General features: G+C 38.2%; 1 protein-coding gene across 1 annotated transcript in view; it reads right to left on the reverse strand.

The window, feature by feature from the left end:
* The window catches only part of FBXL7 (F-box and leucine rich repeat protein 7), a 172,163-nt gene that overhangs the window by 130,862 nt on the left and 20,660 nt on the right, over nt 1-20,641 (reverse strand). The window contains exon 2 of the mRNA XM_058029387.1: nt 2,060-2,149. Coding sequence (XP_057885370.1) covers nt 2,060-2,149 — 90 coding nt within the window. The remainder of the gene's footprint in view (nt 1-2,059; nt 2,150-20,641) is intronic.

Genomic DNA, 20,641 nt, shown 5'->3' on the forward strand with positions numbered 1-20,641 from the left:
AATCCTCCTTCAGTATATGTTCTATTGTTCATGGGGAAAAGAGGCAGCATTAGTAAAAACTCCAGGCACAGAAGTTGATAAAAATGTGCCTTCAGTAATAGCACCAGTTTCAACACTGCCTGTTTGGCTCTAGCTACTTCTATATCTCTCGTCTCACTTGCCTTCAAAGAATTCTTATGCTCCCTGGTTATGACATTCAAAATATCTGCCAGATTATGCAGCAGTCCTTATTAAGGTAATTTCTATTCAACTGGTCCACATTAGTAATTCTTCAGGAGAAAGAAACGGTAAGAAAGTAGTAATAGGACAGGCTGAGGAAGAAGCTACCTCCAAATCTGTTTTCAAAATAAGTATTTGTCAAATCACACTGTTTCAGGGCACAGAAAAATTAGGCTGACAACTGAAATTGCCTCCAAGTATAGAATGCACAGTTACACTGCTCTGAACTCTGATTTTGCATGTGAACTTATAAAAACAATTTTACTACAGCAACTGTTGGTCTGCATTTAAGCCTCCATTGCTAATGAATTAATCAGCTGCAAACTAGAGGTGAAGATTTCAAGGTCAACATTTGTATTCACTGGCTCAATAAAGAGCTAAATTAAGAACAGAAACCATAGAGATTAGTACAGGATTATTTTGCACTATCTTATTTGAATCCAAGGAAAAAAAAATGCTTTATAGACTGAAGTAGAAAAGAAACTCAGAGCAATTATTAAGTAGTGACTTCAGAGTTTCCACGATTCTTTTGTGGTTTCTTTTCTTTTTCATTCTTGGCTGTCATAAAGAGAATACATTTCCTAAATTTTTTTTTGTGTCCTGGTAATTCACCTCTTTCAGATCCCTCAAAACTTTTGAATCTAAGGTTTAAAGAAACATGATGTCTACTATTCAACTTATGATTAACCATTTATTTGTTTGTTGCTAAATTTACTGGCTGGACTAAAAAGCACAGATTCTAAACCAGTATTTCTTATGATTCATAAGTGCCAGATATTCATTCCTGGTATGGGATTATGCATGCCCAACATCAGAACTCTTGTGATTTATGTGGTCATTTATTACTTACATGAACTGCTTTTACTGAACAGATTCTACAGCCATAGTCAGACTTGCCACACCAGAACTATTCAAAAGACCGATTTACTTTAACCATAAGAAATAAAACTAAACCGAGAGCAATCAGATCTTGTAACTTAATTTGTAGTGACAGAAATGTAAGAAATCAGAATTATAACTCAATTACTACCAAGTAAAACCAAATCATTATGACAGTTAAACAGAAATACTAGTTAAGGCATATAAATATACAATTTTTACAAAGCCTTATGGCTTACATCAATAAATTATATATAGTTATTTCCTCTCAGCCTTAAATTATAAAAACTAGGGCAAGTAGACTTACATTTAACAGGGCACACTTACTCACATGTAACAAGTCAGAAAGGAACAATCAGCATTTTTCTGTTCATAGACCAGTTAGCACAACATTGTACTGATACAGACAGACATGACACCTCCTTCCCCTGGACATCCAAAATCCAGCCCTCAGTGATGACATACTCCAGTAATTGAGGTGAGGTGTACTGACCTAATTAAATCTGTCAGGTCAGCATGCCCACAGCTATACCTTTGAAAATATTTTCTCAAACAACTCATATTTTCATGGTGTTTACAATACAAAAAGAATTATGACTGATATTTGACCTAAATTGTATGTCAAAAAGCTTCCATCAAATATATCCTTCACATATAACTGCAAAATAATGTCACATAAAATCTTAAGTATAAAGACCTTTGCTGAAAAAGTAGCATACAAAATTACTCCTAACTCTTTACGTTTGGGTTCCACAGAAGTACTTAAATCCTTTGTCACAAATTCAAATCAGAAACTACCACAGGCAGAAGTGAAAACTGTTTGAAGGAAGAATGGCTTTGGGATTTCTAGCAGACCAATGCTACTCTACACAGAAGGAGTGGGGAGGAGAGTTTCTTCTTCTGAAAACTGCTAGGATTCTGCTGGGAGGCCTGACCTGGGTAATGAGTACCAGCTGCCTACCTTCACTGGTAGCTGCATTCTTCTGGGCTTTGGTGGGTGTGTGATCCGTACTTGAACTCACGTCGGATGAGATGCTTGAGCTGCCCTTGCCTGCAAAAGGAGAAGGAGGTGGAAAGGGAGGGAGGGGGGGACGAGGGGAGAGAGAACAAAAACATGAGTTCAAACTTTGAAATAGAAAGACCTTCAATATCTGAACCTGGAACAACTCCAGGAAGCTTTAAACTAGGTTTAAAGCAGCTGATGTTCATTTTGTACACACCAGAATAGGAATTCACTGCACTGTAACTTCTAGCATGTGCATCTTTACGTGTATTGAGGCTGCAAATAGTCTCCTATGCCACAGGGCCTCTCATAAAGTACATATTTGCTAAGGTCTGTTGAAAATTAAATGTTTGTGATTAAACACATTAGGGGAACTTAAATGTTCACTTTACTCATTCAAATACCTCTAACACAGATCAAGAAAAATGGTTACATTCAAAATATGTTAAATGAGTTTAGATTTCTGTCTTATGTGTTCACATCATGTATTCAAGTCATTTGGTCATGTGAAAATGAAAGCAAGGTATCTGTTTTCTCCTTCACCATACTCACTGCATGATGTAATACACCATTTCAAAATTAACTTCTCACTAATGGTGGAGAGGTTTTAACTGTAAATCATAACCTATGGATGTTTCTTCTCTTATTTTTCTCTCTTAAAAGCTTTTCCTGAATTTCCTATATCACTGTCTTCAGACATATTTGCAGGATGTCAAATTCTAGATACAAGTTACAAACAAAAGAAATCCAAATACATATTAAAAACTAACCTGTATAGATACTACAGAAGAACAGAGTTGGCTAAACCAAAGCTGTCTTTTTGTTTTCCCGTGAGGATCTAAGAAGGAGTCACTCCTGTTTCCCTTCACTCATACTACTCAATCTCAGTAATTACTAGCAGGGAATACTGCACTACTCTGCAGCAGGAACCAGACCAACCACCCAAAGAGCAATAAGTGGGATAATTCTAGAGAGAGGAAATGCAGTGAACACTGTTACATTTTAAGAAGTTACCTATCCCCAAAAACACTGCATCACTGAAGCCTTTAAGACCTATTTGGTTTTTTTTGACCAAAATTAATCTGTATGCAGAAAGCTAGCTGACACCAAGTTTCTGTCACTTGAGTAAACCCATAATCACAGAAATGTTAGCAAGAGACTTTTCTGTTCTGTTATTTCAATCAAGCATTCCTTGGGGTTCTGGGTTACAGTATGCCTGGTTTTCATAACATTTAGATGTAAGGGAGAGGTCTGCTTTTTAAAGGTGCCACAACAGAACAAGGATTTAAATTTTAATGGGAAACAACTGGAGAATGTGCAAATGTAGGTTGTTTCACAACCAAGGTACTGCCACCTAATCTGTCAGCCAGCCCTAGAGAATCATCCTCCACAGAAAGTTGCTTAAATTAACATGCTTCGATTTGAGAGATGATTTTGAATTTAACTGGAGTGAAAGGATATTAAAATGGCCAGAAGAAGATAAAAAAATAAACGGCTAAAGCTAGTAGCTGGGCAGGATGAAGAGAAAGAAAAAAGTGTATTTTCAGTGATTCACTAATTGCTTTTTACATTCCTTTAAGAAGTTAAGCAAAACCAAGAAGCAGCACTTCCAGAATATCTTCAATTGTTCTCAAGCTGTGACGAGTTGGAGTAATAGACTGTGGTCTTTATAGAAATTACTGCCCCAAAATAACTCCATAACTAAGGCAACAAGGTTTGTGGTAGAAGAAAGGCAGAAGATAAAAGGGAAGGGTACTTGTTAAATGCTCTGTCCCAAGAAGAGGCCAAAGAACAAGAAACACCTGCAGCAGCTGAGAATCAAATCACTACTGACAGGTACTGAAAGGTATTTAGGTGGTATTGCCACTACCAGCAACTCCTGATATATCAAAAACTCTAACTACAGAGGCAGAAAATAAAATTCTAAGGGGTATCAGCACTCCTCAACAGATTCATAGAAAGAAAACAAAATAAACAGAGCAACTGGAAAAATTATTTCCTCAAAGCAAATAAACAGGATTTCCTCTAAAAGAGAATTTATCTTTGTGGGGGGGAGGGGAGAGGGAAAGGAAGTCAGTGAAACCAAATAACAGCAGAGTTGCAAGATGGTCATATCTGCAATGGGTTGTTTTCACAAAGTGAATTCTTCCCAGGCTCCCCATTAACAATAGCAGTTCTATTTACCGCAAATACAAGCCCACCTCAAAGAGCATAACCAAAATGTTTTACCCACTGTAAGCTACTGTGAGTACACATCGTAGCAACATATTTAAAATTGCACACTTCTGTAGAAATTGTGAAATGCCTGATGTAAATGTAGATATTTATCATTTAAATCTACTTGAACTTTAAAACATTTTAATGCCTTTCAAGAATTTAAAACTAGAAATTAAGAGAAAGGAAAAAAAATAAACAAAACATAGTTGTTGCTTTGGTTTGATACAGTTCTGCCTGTAATTGTATTTTTATATGGAGTTTCCTCTGACTGCATAGAGCCCCAAAACTAGCCTTTTTCCTTATTGCCAACACTGTAACTCTCCACTCAGATAATGAGAAAGGATGTACTTTCTAGTAATTTTCAATGTGTTTCAAACAGACTAGCTGACACTATATATCTTTTCTTTTGGTTTTTTCTCAGTTCACAAAGCTTTGAGTAGGCTAGATTTGGCTACTGCAGACTCATGTACACATGCCAAAGCTAAAACATAACAGCATTTAAATATTCTCCAAAGAGGAAAGGCTAGGAGAGCAGCAGCTGTTCAGCCTGGAGATGACAGTTGGCCTCTACTCCCAAGTAAGAAGCGACAGACAAGAGGAAACAGCATCAAGTTGTGCCAGGGGAGGTTTGGGTTCCATACTAGGAAAAAATTTCTGCGCTAAAAGGGTGTTCAGGCATTGGAACAGGCTGGTCAGAGAAGTGAGGAGTCACCATCCCTGGTGGTATTTAAAAGACATGTAGCTGTGGCGTTTGGGGACACGGTTTAGTGATGGACTTGGCAGCGCCGGGTTCGCAGCTGGACTCGATTGTAAGGGTCTTTTCCAACCTGAAAGATTACATGGAATATTAGAATCACAGAAACCCAAAGACTGCTGATTTCCCTAATGCTATAGGGAAAAGTTAAAGCACAGCATAACACTGGTTTCCAGAGACCAGTTCCTCTCCAATTTAAAAAGTGCACTGAGAAAGTCATTGCACATAAATATACCCTGACAAGGGTTCTAACGCAATGACAACTAGAAGGATCAAACAGAGGGCAATATTGCAAAGACTACAGCATTAATGACTGTATTTGATCGTCTGCTTAAAAAAATTAAAGGCCTGCCAAAAGCTTCCCTAACATGACTTGCAATGATCTAGAGTTTCCTTCATACAGTCAACAGTTCTTTATTCCTAAACCAGAAGCTGCAATCCAAAAGAAAGGAAACTGCACTATGGTAGTATGTAGATATGATAGAAGAAATCCATTTTCCTAGAATACAACATAATTCACACTGGGAGTGAAGGTAGCATGTACTTCACAACACCTGCAAAGAATCACACAGCCACACAGTTGCAATTCAAATCAAGTCTCTGACCTGCTTCTGAAGAAGCAAAAGTAGGGATTTTTTTTTTTCCATCTGCTAGTGCCAAAATCTTACAATAGTTGTAGGAACAAGACTCCAGCTATCTAACCTAGTACACTATTTCCTGCAGATTACATTTTGATCCTGCTGGAAAGAAAGCTAGAATCAGGAAAGCATATAATATAACAGATACTTCTCAACATTGTCTTCAGGCCTTTGTAGCCCACAGAAGTTTTCCAGCCACAGACGTCTTTCCACTTAGTAGCCCTACAGCTTTATTAAATTTACCTTGTCTCTTTTTGAATCATGACTATTAAAATCATGTATTTAATTTTCTTTTTACCATACAGATGCCTATAATGACAACAAAATTATGCTTGTTTTATAAAGTGCTTGCTATCTTCAGTTTTGCAAACTTTGGATTCTGCCATCACACTCACTGCTGACAAGTATCAAAGACATCCCAAGCCAGTCAGGACAGAATCAATGCAATTTAAACTTCCATGGCAAAGCACAGTCTATAACTGTATGACACTGAAAAACTGTTTTGGGAACCACATATGCAAAGCCTGTCCTAGTCTGAACAGCAGTGAGTCCCCTTCACTCACTCTGGAACAATTTTGTTAGGTTTTTACACAGCACATTTGCCTTGGATTCTGGTGTTATGAGCATTTGCAAGCCATATTTTACACATCCCTCTAAGATCTCATAGAGACAGGTTGACCTGACCATTGTTTCTTTTGTGTCACCCTGGAAAGTAACAGCAGTACTTCTCTTGACATCAAGTTTTTATGTGATGATGTCTTTCTTCAGCAGGCAGTGACAGGTACCTCAGGAATTAAATGGATAGTACACCCAAATCCACTGCTTGCCCTGCTGAAGTGAAACATTAGACAAAATGCCAAAACAGAAAAACAAAATAATCATTTAGGAAAAGAGAGCAGAAAACAATTAAGTCCAGAATAACCACTAATCTTTTTAACTGTCCATAAGTGTTATATTACAATGACTTTGATGTAAAAAGTCTGAAAATTTTGTTTATTTAAGGCACCAATTCTTATCCAAATGACATTATTCAAATTAAACTTCTCAAAATGAAAGTGCATATGTGCATGGTTTTCCTACAGATGATCATTACTTTCTCTTTTATATCTTCAGAGAAGTTCTTTTAAAATCAAATACATGCCAACCACATCAAGAAGAGATCGAGAAAAAAAAAAATTAATCCAAACCTCAAAGCATCAGGGATCATTCAAGAGGAAAGAAAAATCTCTTTTCCTTCTCTTATTTCCATGACACACATTATGCTGGTCCAAGTCACCAAAACCTCAAGTGTATCTCTTTACAATCTGCCCCTCCAAAGACTGCAGACTCCCAGTATGTTTCCAAGTATTCCCATGGAAATCAGCAGCCTAGTGCAGTACTGAGGCTTTGTGGATATAAAACATCCTTTAAAGATGCAATATATCAATCCATTTATCCAAAGTACAAGATAAGTTGGACTACACACTTTGGACAATCATTCTCCTTGAACTTTACATTTGTACGAATGGAAATTATATGTCATAAAAATGGTTTCCATCTACTAATTCTTAGCTGCTGACCAAACTACCACTGTTTCAACACTGAAGTTACCTACCTACAAGCATTGTTACTCACTGAACTGCTTTCAGGATGAAGTATGTTCATTTACAGATTCACTTTGACCATTCACAGTTGACCTTCTGCCCTAAAATCTTAGGCATATGGCTCTTGAGCTTGCTCTTGCTTTTTTCCAAATTAAAATGCGTGCCAATGTAACAAGCAGGCTCCAAATTTCATTCCACCCAACATTTGGCCAGGATATGATAAAATAACTTGTGCAGTAATCTCCACGAACTCCAATCCCAAAGAGAAGAAATAAACTGAATGTTTCACAGGAAGCACACTGAAGTTTGTAGAGTTTGCAGATATGTGCTAGCACTGGTACTTTGGGACAATATTTCTTAAAAGTTTCACAAGTGGAATCTCCACAAGCATTTTTACATTACTTTTTTTATTTTTAAACCACACTCCATCTTCCAGGATTGTGAAATTTGGCTGTGAAATCTGGCATAACTTAGCTATGAAATAGTACACTTAGTTCTGCAGCATTTGTGTAAGTGTTAAGCTAAATTTCAATTCAGGTCCCACAGGCCAATTTGGCCAGTTTTGTTCTTTCAGTCAGCGTCTGCCTCACCTTCTCAAGTACCACAGCACACGACAAAACGTCCTGCAAGCGCCAACAGGCTGCACTAATATATCCCTGGTAGAGCAAGTCACCTCATGTTTTATTTCTTTCAGGAACCTTTCCCAGGTGCAGGTACCAGCCAAATGGCCCCACCACAGGGCATGGCTGAGCCCCTCAGAGCAGGGGAGCCCTGAGGCTCAGCCCCTCAGTGGCAGTGTTACAACCAGATACAAGAAGCCCACTTGAAGGCAATAAGCATATTTAATTCTGATGTAAATACAGCTGTGTTACAGCTAGCAAGACACAACAGTTTATCCACTATACTGCAAAAGGCTTCAGAACGCTAGAGTGCAGGTGGGGGATTGAATTTTTCGGAACTGTTTAGCAGAATGATGTTTGTTACCACCAAGGAAAGCCTTCAGAACATCTGGATTAAAATCGTGAAGATTAAATAAAATTGTTTGCATAGTCATAGATTTTAATTGCTGCACTGGAAGCCTACTGGGTTTGCAGTCAGGACATCTTTAACTCTCAGGTGCTAAACTTGCCAGGTGCTAAATAACTCACTATGAGTTTAGAATACTAAAGGCTTTATTTAATGAAGTCTTCAAGTGGGCTCATCTAATCCAACAACTAAACAGAGTCAGAGCACATGTTGCCTCCTCTATGTAACAGATTAAAATATATTTTCTAGATATTATCCCTTTCCAAGTGAACTTCAGCACTCACTGATGAGGTTTGCAAACCAAGAACCCTTATATGGGACTATGAAGGCCACCCTAATTTTGAAGACAGTACATGTCTAGTTTATCAAAGGATTTCACCATACAGAGTGACAAACAACACACAAGACTGTTAGGTTTATAAAGAATCAATAAGGCATCAAACTACTTTGAGGCCTTTCTTCACACCTGCTAAGCAGCCTGCATGCCAGAAGGTAATATTTATTTGCAGCTAAACTTTGCACCCACTCCAAGTGTTAAGCTCTACTTTTCAAACACACAGTGATAGAACTCCATAAACTGTTTAGTCTAGGCTGCCTGAGAAAGAAAGAATGCAAGTACTTTGCTTATTTGATCTCTTGAGAAAACAAGATGGGAAATTTTTAACATCCTTTTTTCTTACTTAGCAGGACTAGCATATCTCCCAACTAAATATTAAAATGTTATCTTCCACTGAAATGGCTCAGCCTATTTCCAAAATGGTTCCCACTCTGTAAACTTCTACTTTGCCAAGAAAACAGGGAAATAAAAATTTGGCCTTCCTACCAATCACAGAATTTTCTTACAAAACACTCATTCATTTAATGTAGGGCTTTCCATTACAAGTTCTCATCCAATCATCACCATGTTGTAAGATGGGCATTTACTCTAGACACAATGTTCTCAAATTTATTACCTAATGTTGACTCTACTATTTTAATCCAAAAGCCAAAAAAAATTATTAAACCAACACAAAAAATTAATAAACACAAGTAAAAAAAAAAAAATCCTTTTTCTAGTTTTATACTTTCTCTGAGAAAGACACTTCATTGGCAAATTCCTCACTAAAGGCTACTTCAATTTTGGTTTTTTCCCAGCTCTACTGTAATTTAAGCGAAATGCTAATCCTTTCCATTCAGAAAAGGCAAGGACTATCCAGTTCAATACCAAATATAAATTGGCAGAGACTTCATTTGCACTTTATTGCATGAGACATGCCAAAGAGTGGAGGTAGCCAGAGAGGATGAACTCCAGTACAGATTATGAAGTGGCGGCAACCTGCTACTGCATGGAATGCATCTGGCATTTGGTACGGGTCTGAATTTCATAATATAGTTCAGTAGTACAAAATCAAACCCACCAAACACATTTGTCTTCCACAGTAATACCACTAATACTTAAGATTTGGTTTTTTTAGATTTTCACAAACAACTAGTTCCAAGATTTAAACAAAAAATATTAATAGTAAACTTAACACTATCAATTTCACTGCTCAATCAGCTACAATGGAAACAGAAGAAACCCCCAGATGGAAGTGGCTGCTGTGGCAGGCTGGAGGGGCAGCTTTTTTGGTGTAGTACATAGTAACACCACAAAAATCAACCTTGCAATATCTCCCAAATTTTCAGCTTGACTATTGACAGCTGTTCAAGTCAGAGTTAATGGTAAAGAATTGAGGAAGTGAAAAACGTTTATCGAGACATGATACCAAGGACTCTGGTATCAGTGTACACTGTGAAAAGTAATACACAAATTTTTCATGTGAGAATACAGATCTGACAGCCTAAGATGACTTCTTTACTTAAACAAGAACAAAAGAACCTGACAGCTAAGGAAAAGCAGACAAGGATCACTCTACTCTTTTAGATAAGCACAGTCACTTCCAGCTTTTCTTTACTGATGGATACAGGGAGGGGAAGAGGGGGAAAGGGAAGTGGCTGACTCAAGGATGCAAGTAGAAGGAGACTCTGAAAAATAGAGGGATTACAAAAACTAAATGAAACTGATTTGTGAAGAAGGCATATAGTGATAGAGGGTGGTATCTCAAAGGCAACTAACAGGAGAAAACCTACAAACTTGAGAAATATCCCTACTTCTTTTAACTGACAATCAAGTTTGGCAAAAGGACAAGCTTCATACTAGCAGGTTCAGAAATGAAACTCATCAGCACATAACTAGGTTAAAAACAATTAAGAGAATGAAAGAAGCCATACTTACAAAAGAAATCAAACTAAGGCTTCATACAATACGTTTGGCAATCAGTTTTAGATTTCTTCTTCCTTTTTCTCTGAATTCTATGAAATGCAAAGTTCTAATGTTGCACTAACCACAGATGTCTGGCAATGATCACGCTGAAAACTAAAAAAAAAAAAAAGAACCAAGCCACAAAAAAACCCCAAAAAGACCCAGCACCCGTCTATTTTTTTAAAATACAGTTTTAACAGATCATTTTAATGTAATAGAAAATTCCATTTTTCCTATCGAAAACTCTCTGTAGTTTCAATTACATAAATTAATCTTTTAGTCTCAATTCTGTACAGAGACTGTACACACTACTGCAATTTGCCACTGCAGTCACTGCCTGAACACAGAGTAAAATTTATCCAAAACAATGCAGAGGCTCATCTCTCCCCAGAATGTGAGTAGGACAGTAATTCTCCATAGAGATTCTGTGCTTTCACTGCCAATTCAGCATTTTTATTCCTTCTGCACTATTATCTATATTTCAGCTCTCTTTAACAAAAAATTATTCCTGTCAGAAGACATGAAAACATGGCATGGAAACTCTGAGAAGAGTTAAATATAAATCTATCTCCCTCAAGGCATTACAATTTCTTCATCTATTTTATTTGCAGCATATGATCCAAGGTATCCCAACAAACCAGCAACAAAAAGACAAAGGACACTTTTTTCATTTGCCCTGCAACCTTCTCCAGGGCTATGTTATTTACAACTCACACAGGTTTTCAGTGGGAGAAGGACAGAATTAAAGAAAAAAACAAATTTAACTAATATCCACCCTGCTTAAAATTCAGTATTTAATTTTGAAATGCTTTTCTTCCTCACTATTCAGTAGTATGCATGCGACTGTCATAAAGATTTTTGGTTACAGTTTGAGAATTACAAAATTCCTTCTGAAGTATATCCATAAAGCTCTAATTCAACTGAGCAATCCTGAAAAATAAATATAAAGGCACTGCTTTCAAAAGTGTTTTATCTAATGTCTTTGTGAAAAGACATGCTTCATCCCCCTTTCTTCCAAGCACAACTGACAAGAAGTAGTTCTGCTCTTTGGTATTACTCATTCTTGTCGTTTTTAGTATTAGCTTCTGATCAAAGGAAAAAAAAGAATACTGAAACAAAGGTACATCTCCAGCAGAAGAAAAGAGAGCAGAAACAGAGTGGGTATGTCAGTGACCACTACACATGACAGTTCAAAAAAACCTCTTGCTCATGATGTTCTTGTCTGGATGGTTTCTGGGAACCAGCCATGGTGCAGCAGGGCCAGTCTCCAGCTCCCATTCATCCTGCCCAGCATCACACTGACTCTTTAGTTCTTCTTTAAGTAATTAAAAACGTTCTTTAATTAATCCTAAGTTTCTTTCTCTGAGCCAATTAACTACCTGTACAGAAAAGAGGACAGAGGATGCACTGCTTGCATTAATATTCTGTCATTTGACACAAAATCTTCACCACTACAGTGTCATGTGAGCACTCTTAAAACACTCAGGGAATCAGCTTCTTGATCACACTTCTGCACATATTTTTTAATTAATTAGTACTGGCAAAAAACTAATAGATGTCACACCAAAGAAACATGAATCATTTTAGAGAATTTTTCCCAACCAAAAAGAAAAGAAAACAAACAAAAACCACCAAAAAAACCCCAACCCAAGCAAAAACCCCAAAAGCAACAAAAAAAAAACCCAAACAAGAAACACAAACCCCCAAAATTAAAAACACAAACAAACAAACAAAACCCCACAAAATCCAAACCAAACAGCCATTCAATCATTATTAAGATTTGTAATAACTAGGGTGACTCAAAAGTTGAGAGAAAGCACATGAAGTGGTACAATGCAATGGTAATTATTACAGAAGAAACAGTTTATTATACAAAAACTGCTAAACTGCTGTCAATAATCAGGTTGGTAACATGAGAAGGAAACTAGAAATCCAAATAGGGGTGTCAGACAGGCTCCGGCTAACAACAAACACAGGATAAGGTCCAAGCGCACTATCTATCTACAAGATACTCTGGTTCTCTCTTAGCATAAACTTCCACTCAGTTACACATTTTAATGGCTTTTTTATCATCCTGAAACCAGCTAAGCAACCTATGCAGTGCAATGTGAAGATGGCCCAACTGGCTCTACCCAAGGCTCAGCCCCTAGCTCCTCTTGGCTCTGAAAGATGTGCCTGATGAACCAAATCAAACTGAGCAATGCCCAGGACAGCAGCCTTTGCTGGCAGACCTGTTAAGCAAGAGTAGCCAAACATAAGTGAATGCCTTTGCCATTGAACAACACAACTCAACTCTTCCCAAGTCTTTCAGTCTCTCTGGTTAGCTTCATTTTGCTGAAAGCAGTCACCACTACAAACTCATTTCTGTGAAAACTGTTCCAACTCCTTGACCACAATCCGTCTGACAAGAAACATTCCCAAAGTGTGTTTCTAGTGGGGAGTAGAGATGTTCAACAATTTAGCCATTTGGGATTTAGTTTGCATCTTCCTGCATTAGCTCCAACCTGTCTGATGATTTCTAGCAAGTAAGTCCAATAACATTTACAATGCCATTAGTACATTTTTGCTAGCACACAGAGCAAGTCTGGACTTTTACATGCAGAGGTAGAGCATGGAGCAGAGTAGCTGTGTTCTGGGAACTGACAACAGTTGTGCATTTCCTCCCACTCCCTCCTCTTTGAAATCTCTGTCTAGTGCCATTTGGCACCTTTCATACCCAAGCACTTCCTTAACTACTAAGCATCCACTTTTGCAGTTGTAGGCAATAGCAAGCTGCATTTTACTTCCAGGGAAGCATATATCTTACATGAGCCAGAGGGAAACACCTGCACTTCTCTGGTCTTGGCATGTCCATGGCTGCATATCAGATCAAAACACAGTTGATGTTAAAGAGCCACAGGTGCAGGAAGCTTGCTCCAGTGCTCATTTCCACAATATCCTCTTAAAAGGACAGCTTATCCTTAACTACACTTGAGAGCTGCTAACAACTCATATGATTCTTTTCAGATTTAAGTTTTAACTAAATGCCACTGTAAAACTACAGTTTGAGAAATAGACCATGCCATGCCAAGAACCTGATTTACTCATCTTAAAATTTAGTCTACAGAAATTATCTGTACCACGACAAAAGGAGCAAAACTGCTTGTCCAAGCCAGCTAGAAGTTTTGCTGATTTATCTCAATCTCCAGTATGCTATTTTTCAGGGTAAAGTCTATGAGCTAGACCATTGTTCTTACACAGAAAGGGCCTTCAGAAGGTTGAGATACTCTCGTACCATTCATTAGTACATAGTGCAAAATGTAATTGAAATGTAAAAGTAATGCCATGTTTCAGGCATTAATTTTTGCAAATTAAAACTGAAGCCAAATCACTGTACTGAAACAGACTTCTCCAAAACTAAACAACATTGTGAAACTAATACTGAAGCAGTGATTTCCCATGTGATTAGGTATCGTGTGTTATTGTCTTGGGTTCTCCTTGCCTTCATTAAAGGAAATCTAAGGCTAACATTTTTTCAAACATAGGTACAAACTCTACAGCAGCAGGAAGGCCATTGCAGTCCTAGACCAGCCTGGAACACGCAAGCCCACTAACTCCATCCAGGGAGCACACAGAGGCATTTTAAACCAAACAGGCTGATTTTTTCCCCTTGTGCCAGTAAGTGCATGTTCATCCACTACCCTACCTCAGAGGGCCTGAGAGAATGCAGGAATGCTTAAAGTCATCATCTGTTTTTCCATTGCTTGTCACACCCTGTGTCAAAGGAAGTCATTAGAAGGTACTTGCTCAAAACATAAGCAGTGGCAGTGTGTACAGGATGGAAAGACAAAAGGACGGAAGTGAAGAACACAAGTAAAACTTGTCCTATGTCTATGTCAGAAAACGAGTAGGAATATATCTGAAATGCTGGGTAGCAGAGGTGAGATTGTATCAATATTTCCTAAAATACCTCCCATGCTTCTAGTAGTAACAGATATTCATACTATTGAATGATTATACTACACATCTGAAAAATCAATAGCTACCAAAACAAAGTTGCCATAGGAAAATAAGAGTTTTAGACAGATTACGGCTGTGATTCCAGCATAGCACAACTACTAATTAATAATTTAACAAAAAGAATAAATGCTATTTGAACATCCATGCTGTCTTGAAAACTCAGAAAGGTACCTGATTTCTGCATATAAATGCACACACAGAGATGCACACAGTCAAGAAATGCAAGTGTCCATTTTTAACATCACTTCAGAAATCCAAGTTGCACAATGCAATGAGTGCACCAGTATTACTACTATTTTGAAATTCATAATCTGGGTTTCAGATGTCAGCAAACACCTGAAGGCAAGCTTTCTCAATGGTTATTATCTGCAGTGTTCTGACATTTTCTTTTGCAATACAGCACACTTTTCTTTGAAGTAAAAAACACTCTTATTTGAGCTGAAACCCAACTTCAGAAAGCATCACTACAAAATCTGAAGCTGTAGACAGAGGCATTTATTAATGACAAATATCTTTACTAAGTCAGTCCACTCACAAATAACAAAATACATCTTGAATCTTATATCTAAAGCATTTAAAAATATACATAACTATGGAAGAACGTTTGCCAAAGTGGTTTTGGCACACAAAGGAAGAGATGGATATTGAGCACGTCTAGGTCAGACAGAAAGGCTGATCCATCTCAGAGCTTCGCTGACAGTGCCCAACAGCAGATGCCTTTTTGGCACCACATCTCACTCTGAAGAAAACCACACCTCTCAAAAAGGAGAGGTGTGCTTTCTCTTACCTTTAAAAGCATGTACTAACCATTAGTAAATACCTGTTTGAAAAGGAACTTTTTTCTTAGAGGAAACAAATCGCATAAAGCTTGATCTGTCCCCATGGTGACCTTTCGCTATGTAAGACTATCTCTATTTCAAAGGGATAAATCTCAGCCTCAGTTGTCATCATCCCACTCCACTAGCTTGCAACAGTGCAGAATAACCTTTCTTAATACTTTCACTGTCCCCCTTTCCAGAACAGGCACCACTGATAAACAACACCTTTAAAAATCAAGACAACGAAAACTACCCACAGGCAGTACCTGACATAAGGGAGGTACTGTTGGCTTGAGATTTATTCACTATTTACCATATCCTGTCCCACCAACTAAAAACAAAACAGCCAAACAGATCTTTCTTCAGAGCCTTCCATTCCATCTACTCCCCAGCAACATCCACAGGCACATTCCCAAGGTACTTTTCAAGTTCATGAAATCTCTAAGTTTACTGCCCTCTTTTAGTCTCTCAGATGAAGCTTTCCATGATTTAAGCAGTCTAGTGGTAGGTAGGCAAATATCCATCAAGACAACTAGTATTAAATACTAGTTGTTTCCTCAAATCTGCTTTTCTGTCTGATTCTTCCAATAAAGAAGATAAGCTCTGGAGGACTGGAATTTTATTCTATTGCTGCAGTCCAGCAGCATGAACAACCAACACTTCAATTCTGGAAGTCTGCAGGGAAAGACATTTCTCCTATTCCTGGCAAGTTAATATTCTAATTTTCACTGAAAAAAAAAAACCAGCAGAGAATAAAAACTCTTCAAGTTGATCAAGTACCCACCACAGTGGGTAAAACAAACTGCCAAGTGACATATAACAGGATCCCTGCAAAGGAATGCAGGGTCATGACACACACGATCTTCCACAATGATTTATTCTTTTTAAAAAGTTGTAAAAATCAGGGGTTGAAGTAGGTGGTCATGTCACTCTTCATCCAACAAGTCTGCACTGATACAGTGCACTGAATTAGACAAACTTTCATAACATTGTAAAAACCCACACAAGTATCAGTAACTGATGGATGACTGAGCTGTGCTTGAAAGTGGCTACTTGCTCCTTCTGCACAGGCAGGAGGAAAAGATGCAGCTCACTGAAAACCTTACAGTTCTGCAGATGAGCCTGCTTGCTCCCCATCTGTTCATCCCCTTTTGGTCTCTGTTCAAACTGGAAGAATACCCTCCGGAGAGTGTGATCCCCAGGGTGCATCAGGTTTCTGATCCACACTGAATGCCTGGTCAGAGCTTGCCTGTGGAGAATGTTTTAATTACATCATGCTGGAATTTGGCAAGAGTCCTGGCATTTAATTAAACAGCCGTTTTTTGAAGCAAAGCTCACAGCAGAGCAGACAAAGAGACACAGAGGCCTGACGATGTGCTTCATAGCAGCACTTCCCCTATGGCCCAGTGCCTACTCTGTAAGCACTCCCCATCTACCAGGAATACAACATCTCACAGCACCAGATGCCTAAAATCAGGCTAAATGGGGTGGTCTACACCCAGGAGTACAAAAACCACTCACATTTTCCAAGAGCAGTGAAAACCATAGTAGACTGAATTCAGGCACATAAAAGCTGTATAGCCAATATTAGGAAAAGATGATTGGGGTTCTTCCTAATTGCTTTCTCCCATGAAGAAAAGTCCACAGAGTAGCCATGCCACCACACTTCCCCAGACACCTAAAAACATAAGGCCCAACAGGAAGATTAAAAAAATAGCAAGCACGATGGTCACTTTTACCTAGAGAGTAACTTTTTCCTGATGTACAGAGAAAGGCCATTTAACAGTTTGACATTTAACAGTTTGACCATTTTAACAGTTTGAAGAACTCTTACTTTAAAATAGAATCTCCACCTCGGCCAGGTCCAAAAGATAGTTTTAAAACTATATTCCTGGGATCAAACATTCTAACTTCTAGTTTCAGTCGTTTTTCATTTTTTTTAATCTATCAGGGATTTGTAACAGTCTGAACATTTGAAAAGGAACCAAGGACTACTCCCCAGAAGCACATAGCAAGCACATCCACCCAGAGCATCTGTTCTACCTCTGGGAAACAAGACAAATCCGAGTTTCACAGCCCTGAACACAACAGCCCTAAAGGTAGCCTAATGTGTACGATACCATTCCCAATTTCTCCAAGCATTCTAGTGGCAATTTCCTACAGATTTTTTGGTTTAGATCAATATTGCCATTCTGGCCCTCTAAATAGGATCTTTTATACAGGTTCTAGTATTCTTTCATTGCAAATACTTTCCCATCTCCATGCTATGCCATGCTGAGAATCATGGCCTGTTTAGCAACACACTCTTGATCCCTTCTCCTCAGCTGCCTCCAGTCAATGAGATGCCTAATAAAAGTTCTACTGTCATGATCTCTTTCCTGCACTACTCAGTATTTTGCACCAGTGAGCTCATGCCATTTCTGCTTTTACCACCTCACAAAGTTCTGTCAACATACTCTGTTATGGTCCTTTTGCAGTAAGGACGTTTCCCATCATTACACACATTGCTACCTCATCTAGTTCAAAGTCAATAATGAAAATGTTAGACAAGACAGGTCTATGAGGAAACACCATCAGGAACATCACCATTGTTGCAATTCCCTCTTGAAAACACCTCACTATGTGCTCTTCACATCAACCAAAGTTTTGTTCACCCAAAGACATCTCATTTCAGGAGACAGGTTTGCCAGGACTACTGGCAGTAGGGGAAAAGGAGGTGAGGCAGCCAAGAGCTGCAGTGAGCCTGCAGGCACCGTACAGCAGAAGACACTGCCCCCTGAAAGAAGTAATTGCTTTCTAAAGCATTAAAAAACAACACAAGGCAGAGTTGCCTTTTATTAAGGAACTAAAACTGATGTATGCTTGGTTTTGATACAGAACTAAAACTGATGTATGCTTGGTTTTGATACAGTTTTACACCAAAATTCAGCTTGAGAAAGTTTGCAAACCTAACCCAGCAGCATCATGTTCAACATAATGGCAACTGTCACCACAAGCATCACAAAACCTTACAGCTTCCTGTCTGTGAACTGTCAAATATTAAACTTTCTTTGATAGTATTTGGAGACAAAATTAAGACACCAAACATATGACAAATCCATTTTCAAAGGTCTCCTCTCCCTTTAAAAATTTATTCAAAAAAAATAGAACAGCTGCCACCAAGACCAAGAACACAAGGACTGATTTCTTGTCCAAACGCATAAAAATGGACTTGAACTTGAAGTTGGCCAACTAAGATTTATATTTCCTCACGTAAAAATTGAAAGCTAATCATTCCCCAAAAAAACCAAAAACAAAAACCCAAACAAATTCCAACAACTAAAAGAAAGTCGACAAACCAATAATAGCAATAACACCTGCAGCTAAAATAATTGAAATGCTATGAAATTCAAGCTACTTGCCTTAAAGCTAACCCACATTTTTACTAATACCTGGTCATAGTATACAAGCCCTGTAGAGCCTCAAATATATCAAAAACTCTGTATGCTTGGCCATGAGAACCCATTAAATTGAGCAATTGCCAAAGCACATTATAGGGAAGATGAGGTTGGACTGTCAAGCATGCTCAAACAAAAGTTTATGGGAATTTGGAAGCTTTTAAAAGTTTCTCTACTGTACACAATATCTGCAGCATGAGTTGTTCTCATGACAAGGATATAATTTTCTAAAACATGGCAGCAAACACTAAATTTCAAGTTTAATCTGATGTGACACACCAGATTTTAAGTTCTTATATGTGTAGTCATTTTAACTCTGACGAAACTCTGAAGAAACAGACGTTTTTAACAAGTAGATGCTAAAATTCTCCACAAAAATCCTACTACCTCCAGGCCACCAGAATTCATATGACTGTAATGATTTCAAAACATAGCTGAACTGAAAACACCTTGGAAACTGGTACATATTATGAATGCAATTACTACTGTCACAATTAATATATCCCTGGGTCATCAGAATTTCCATTCTACCTAAGCAAGAGGCAAAGGCCCTGATGACCTTCAGCAAACACTTCTGTACATCACATTTTGGATGAGGCTTCTGGAAAGTGTGTTTACCAAAGACCACTGCTAACCTGCTACACATAGAGTAGAGAGAAGTACTGTGTCAGGCAGGACAGGAAACACCTGAACTGAGCAGAGAACCACACTTGCTTATACAAAAACCTACACCACTTAGGGCCAGCAAGGCAGGGGTGTCAGATCTCATCTCACAAAGTTCCTCCTCTCAATCTCCTTCCATCAAAAAATTATTTAACTACGCATGTTCTAATGAATGATCTGCATTGTTTGGCTACCAGCTATAATCTTTTGATGTGTACTTACAGCTGAGTCAGAATTCTTAAAGAATCATGGAAAGTTCTAACTACAATCTGACTTCGGAATGGATTACAGTATGCTTAATGTCACACATTCCCCAGCTGGCTTACAAAGTCACTCAGAACCAGTCACACTGACTGTCTGCATCCCAATGCCAGATTTTATTTTTAACATTAAGAATATATACGCTTATATTTCTTTCATTTCAAAGGTTTAATATTTTCTTTAAAGGATAGCATCTTTTAACTAGACCTTTTTAATTGGGTTACTGTATGGAAATTATAGTGAGAATTAGTATTACTAACACTTTACAGTCTACATATCCCTAGGAGCCCAGAAATCAAAAGCTACCCAAGGACACCCTCATAGAAATGAAAAGTGTTACAATTAATGCTGTGTGTTCTCTGTAACTTAGAAAAACACACTCCTAAGTTGCAGCTCTTCATTGTGTTTGTAAATACTGGGGTCCATGTAGTTATCCATATCACCACAAAAACATACAATCATTTAGAAATTGGAAAAGACCTTTAAGATTATCAGCTCCAACCATGAACCTCACACTGCCAAGCCTAGTACTAAACCATATCCCCAAGTGCAACATCTACACATCTTTTAAATATCTGCAGGGATGAAGACTCAACCACTTCCCTAGGTATCCTATTCCATGGCTTGACATTTCTTTCTGTGAAGAAATTTTGCCTAATATCCAATATAAACTACCTCTGGCACAACTTGAGGTCATCCTATCACTTGTTACCTGGGAGAAGAGACCAACACTCACCTTACTCCACCATCCTTTCAAGCAGTTGTAGAGAGTAGTAAGGTCCCCCCTTGAGCCTGCTTTTCTTGAGACTAAACAACCCCAGCTCCCACAGCTGCTCCTGATAAGACTTGTGTTCCTTTCACCA

The sequence above is a fragment of the Melospiza georgiana genome, chromosome 1 (assembly GCF_028018845.1).
Source record: "Melospiza georgiana isolate bMelGeo1 chromosome 1, bMelGeo1.pri, whole genome shotgun sequence".
Classification (NCBI taxonomy): domain Eukaryota; kingdom Metazoa; phylum Chordata; class Aves; order Passeriformes; family Passerellidae; genus Melospiza; species Melospiza georgiana.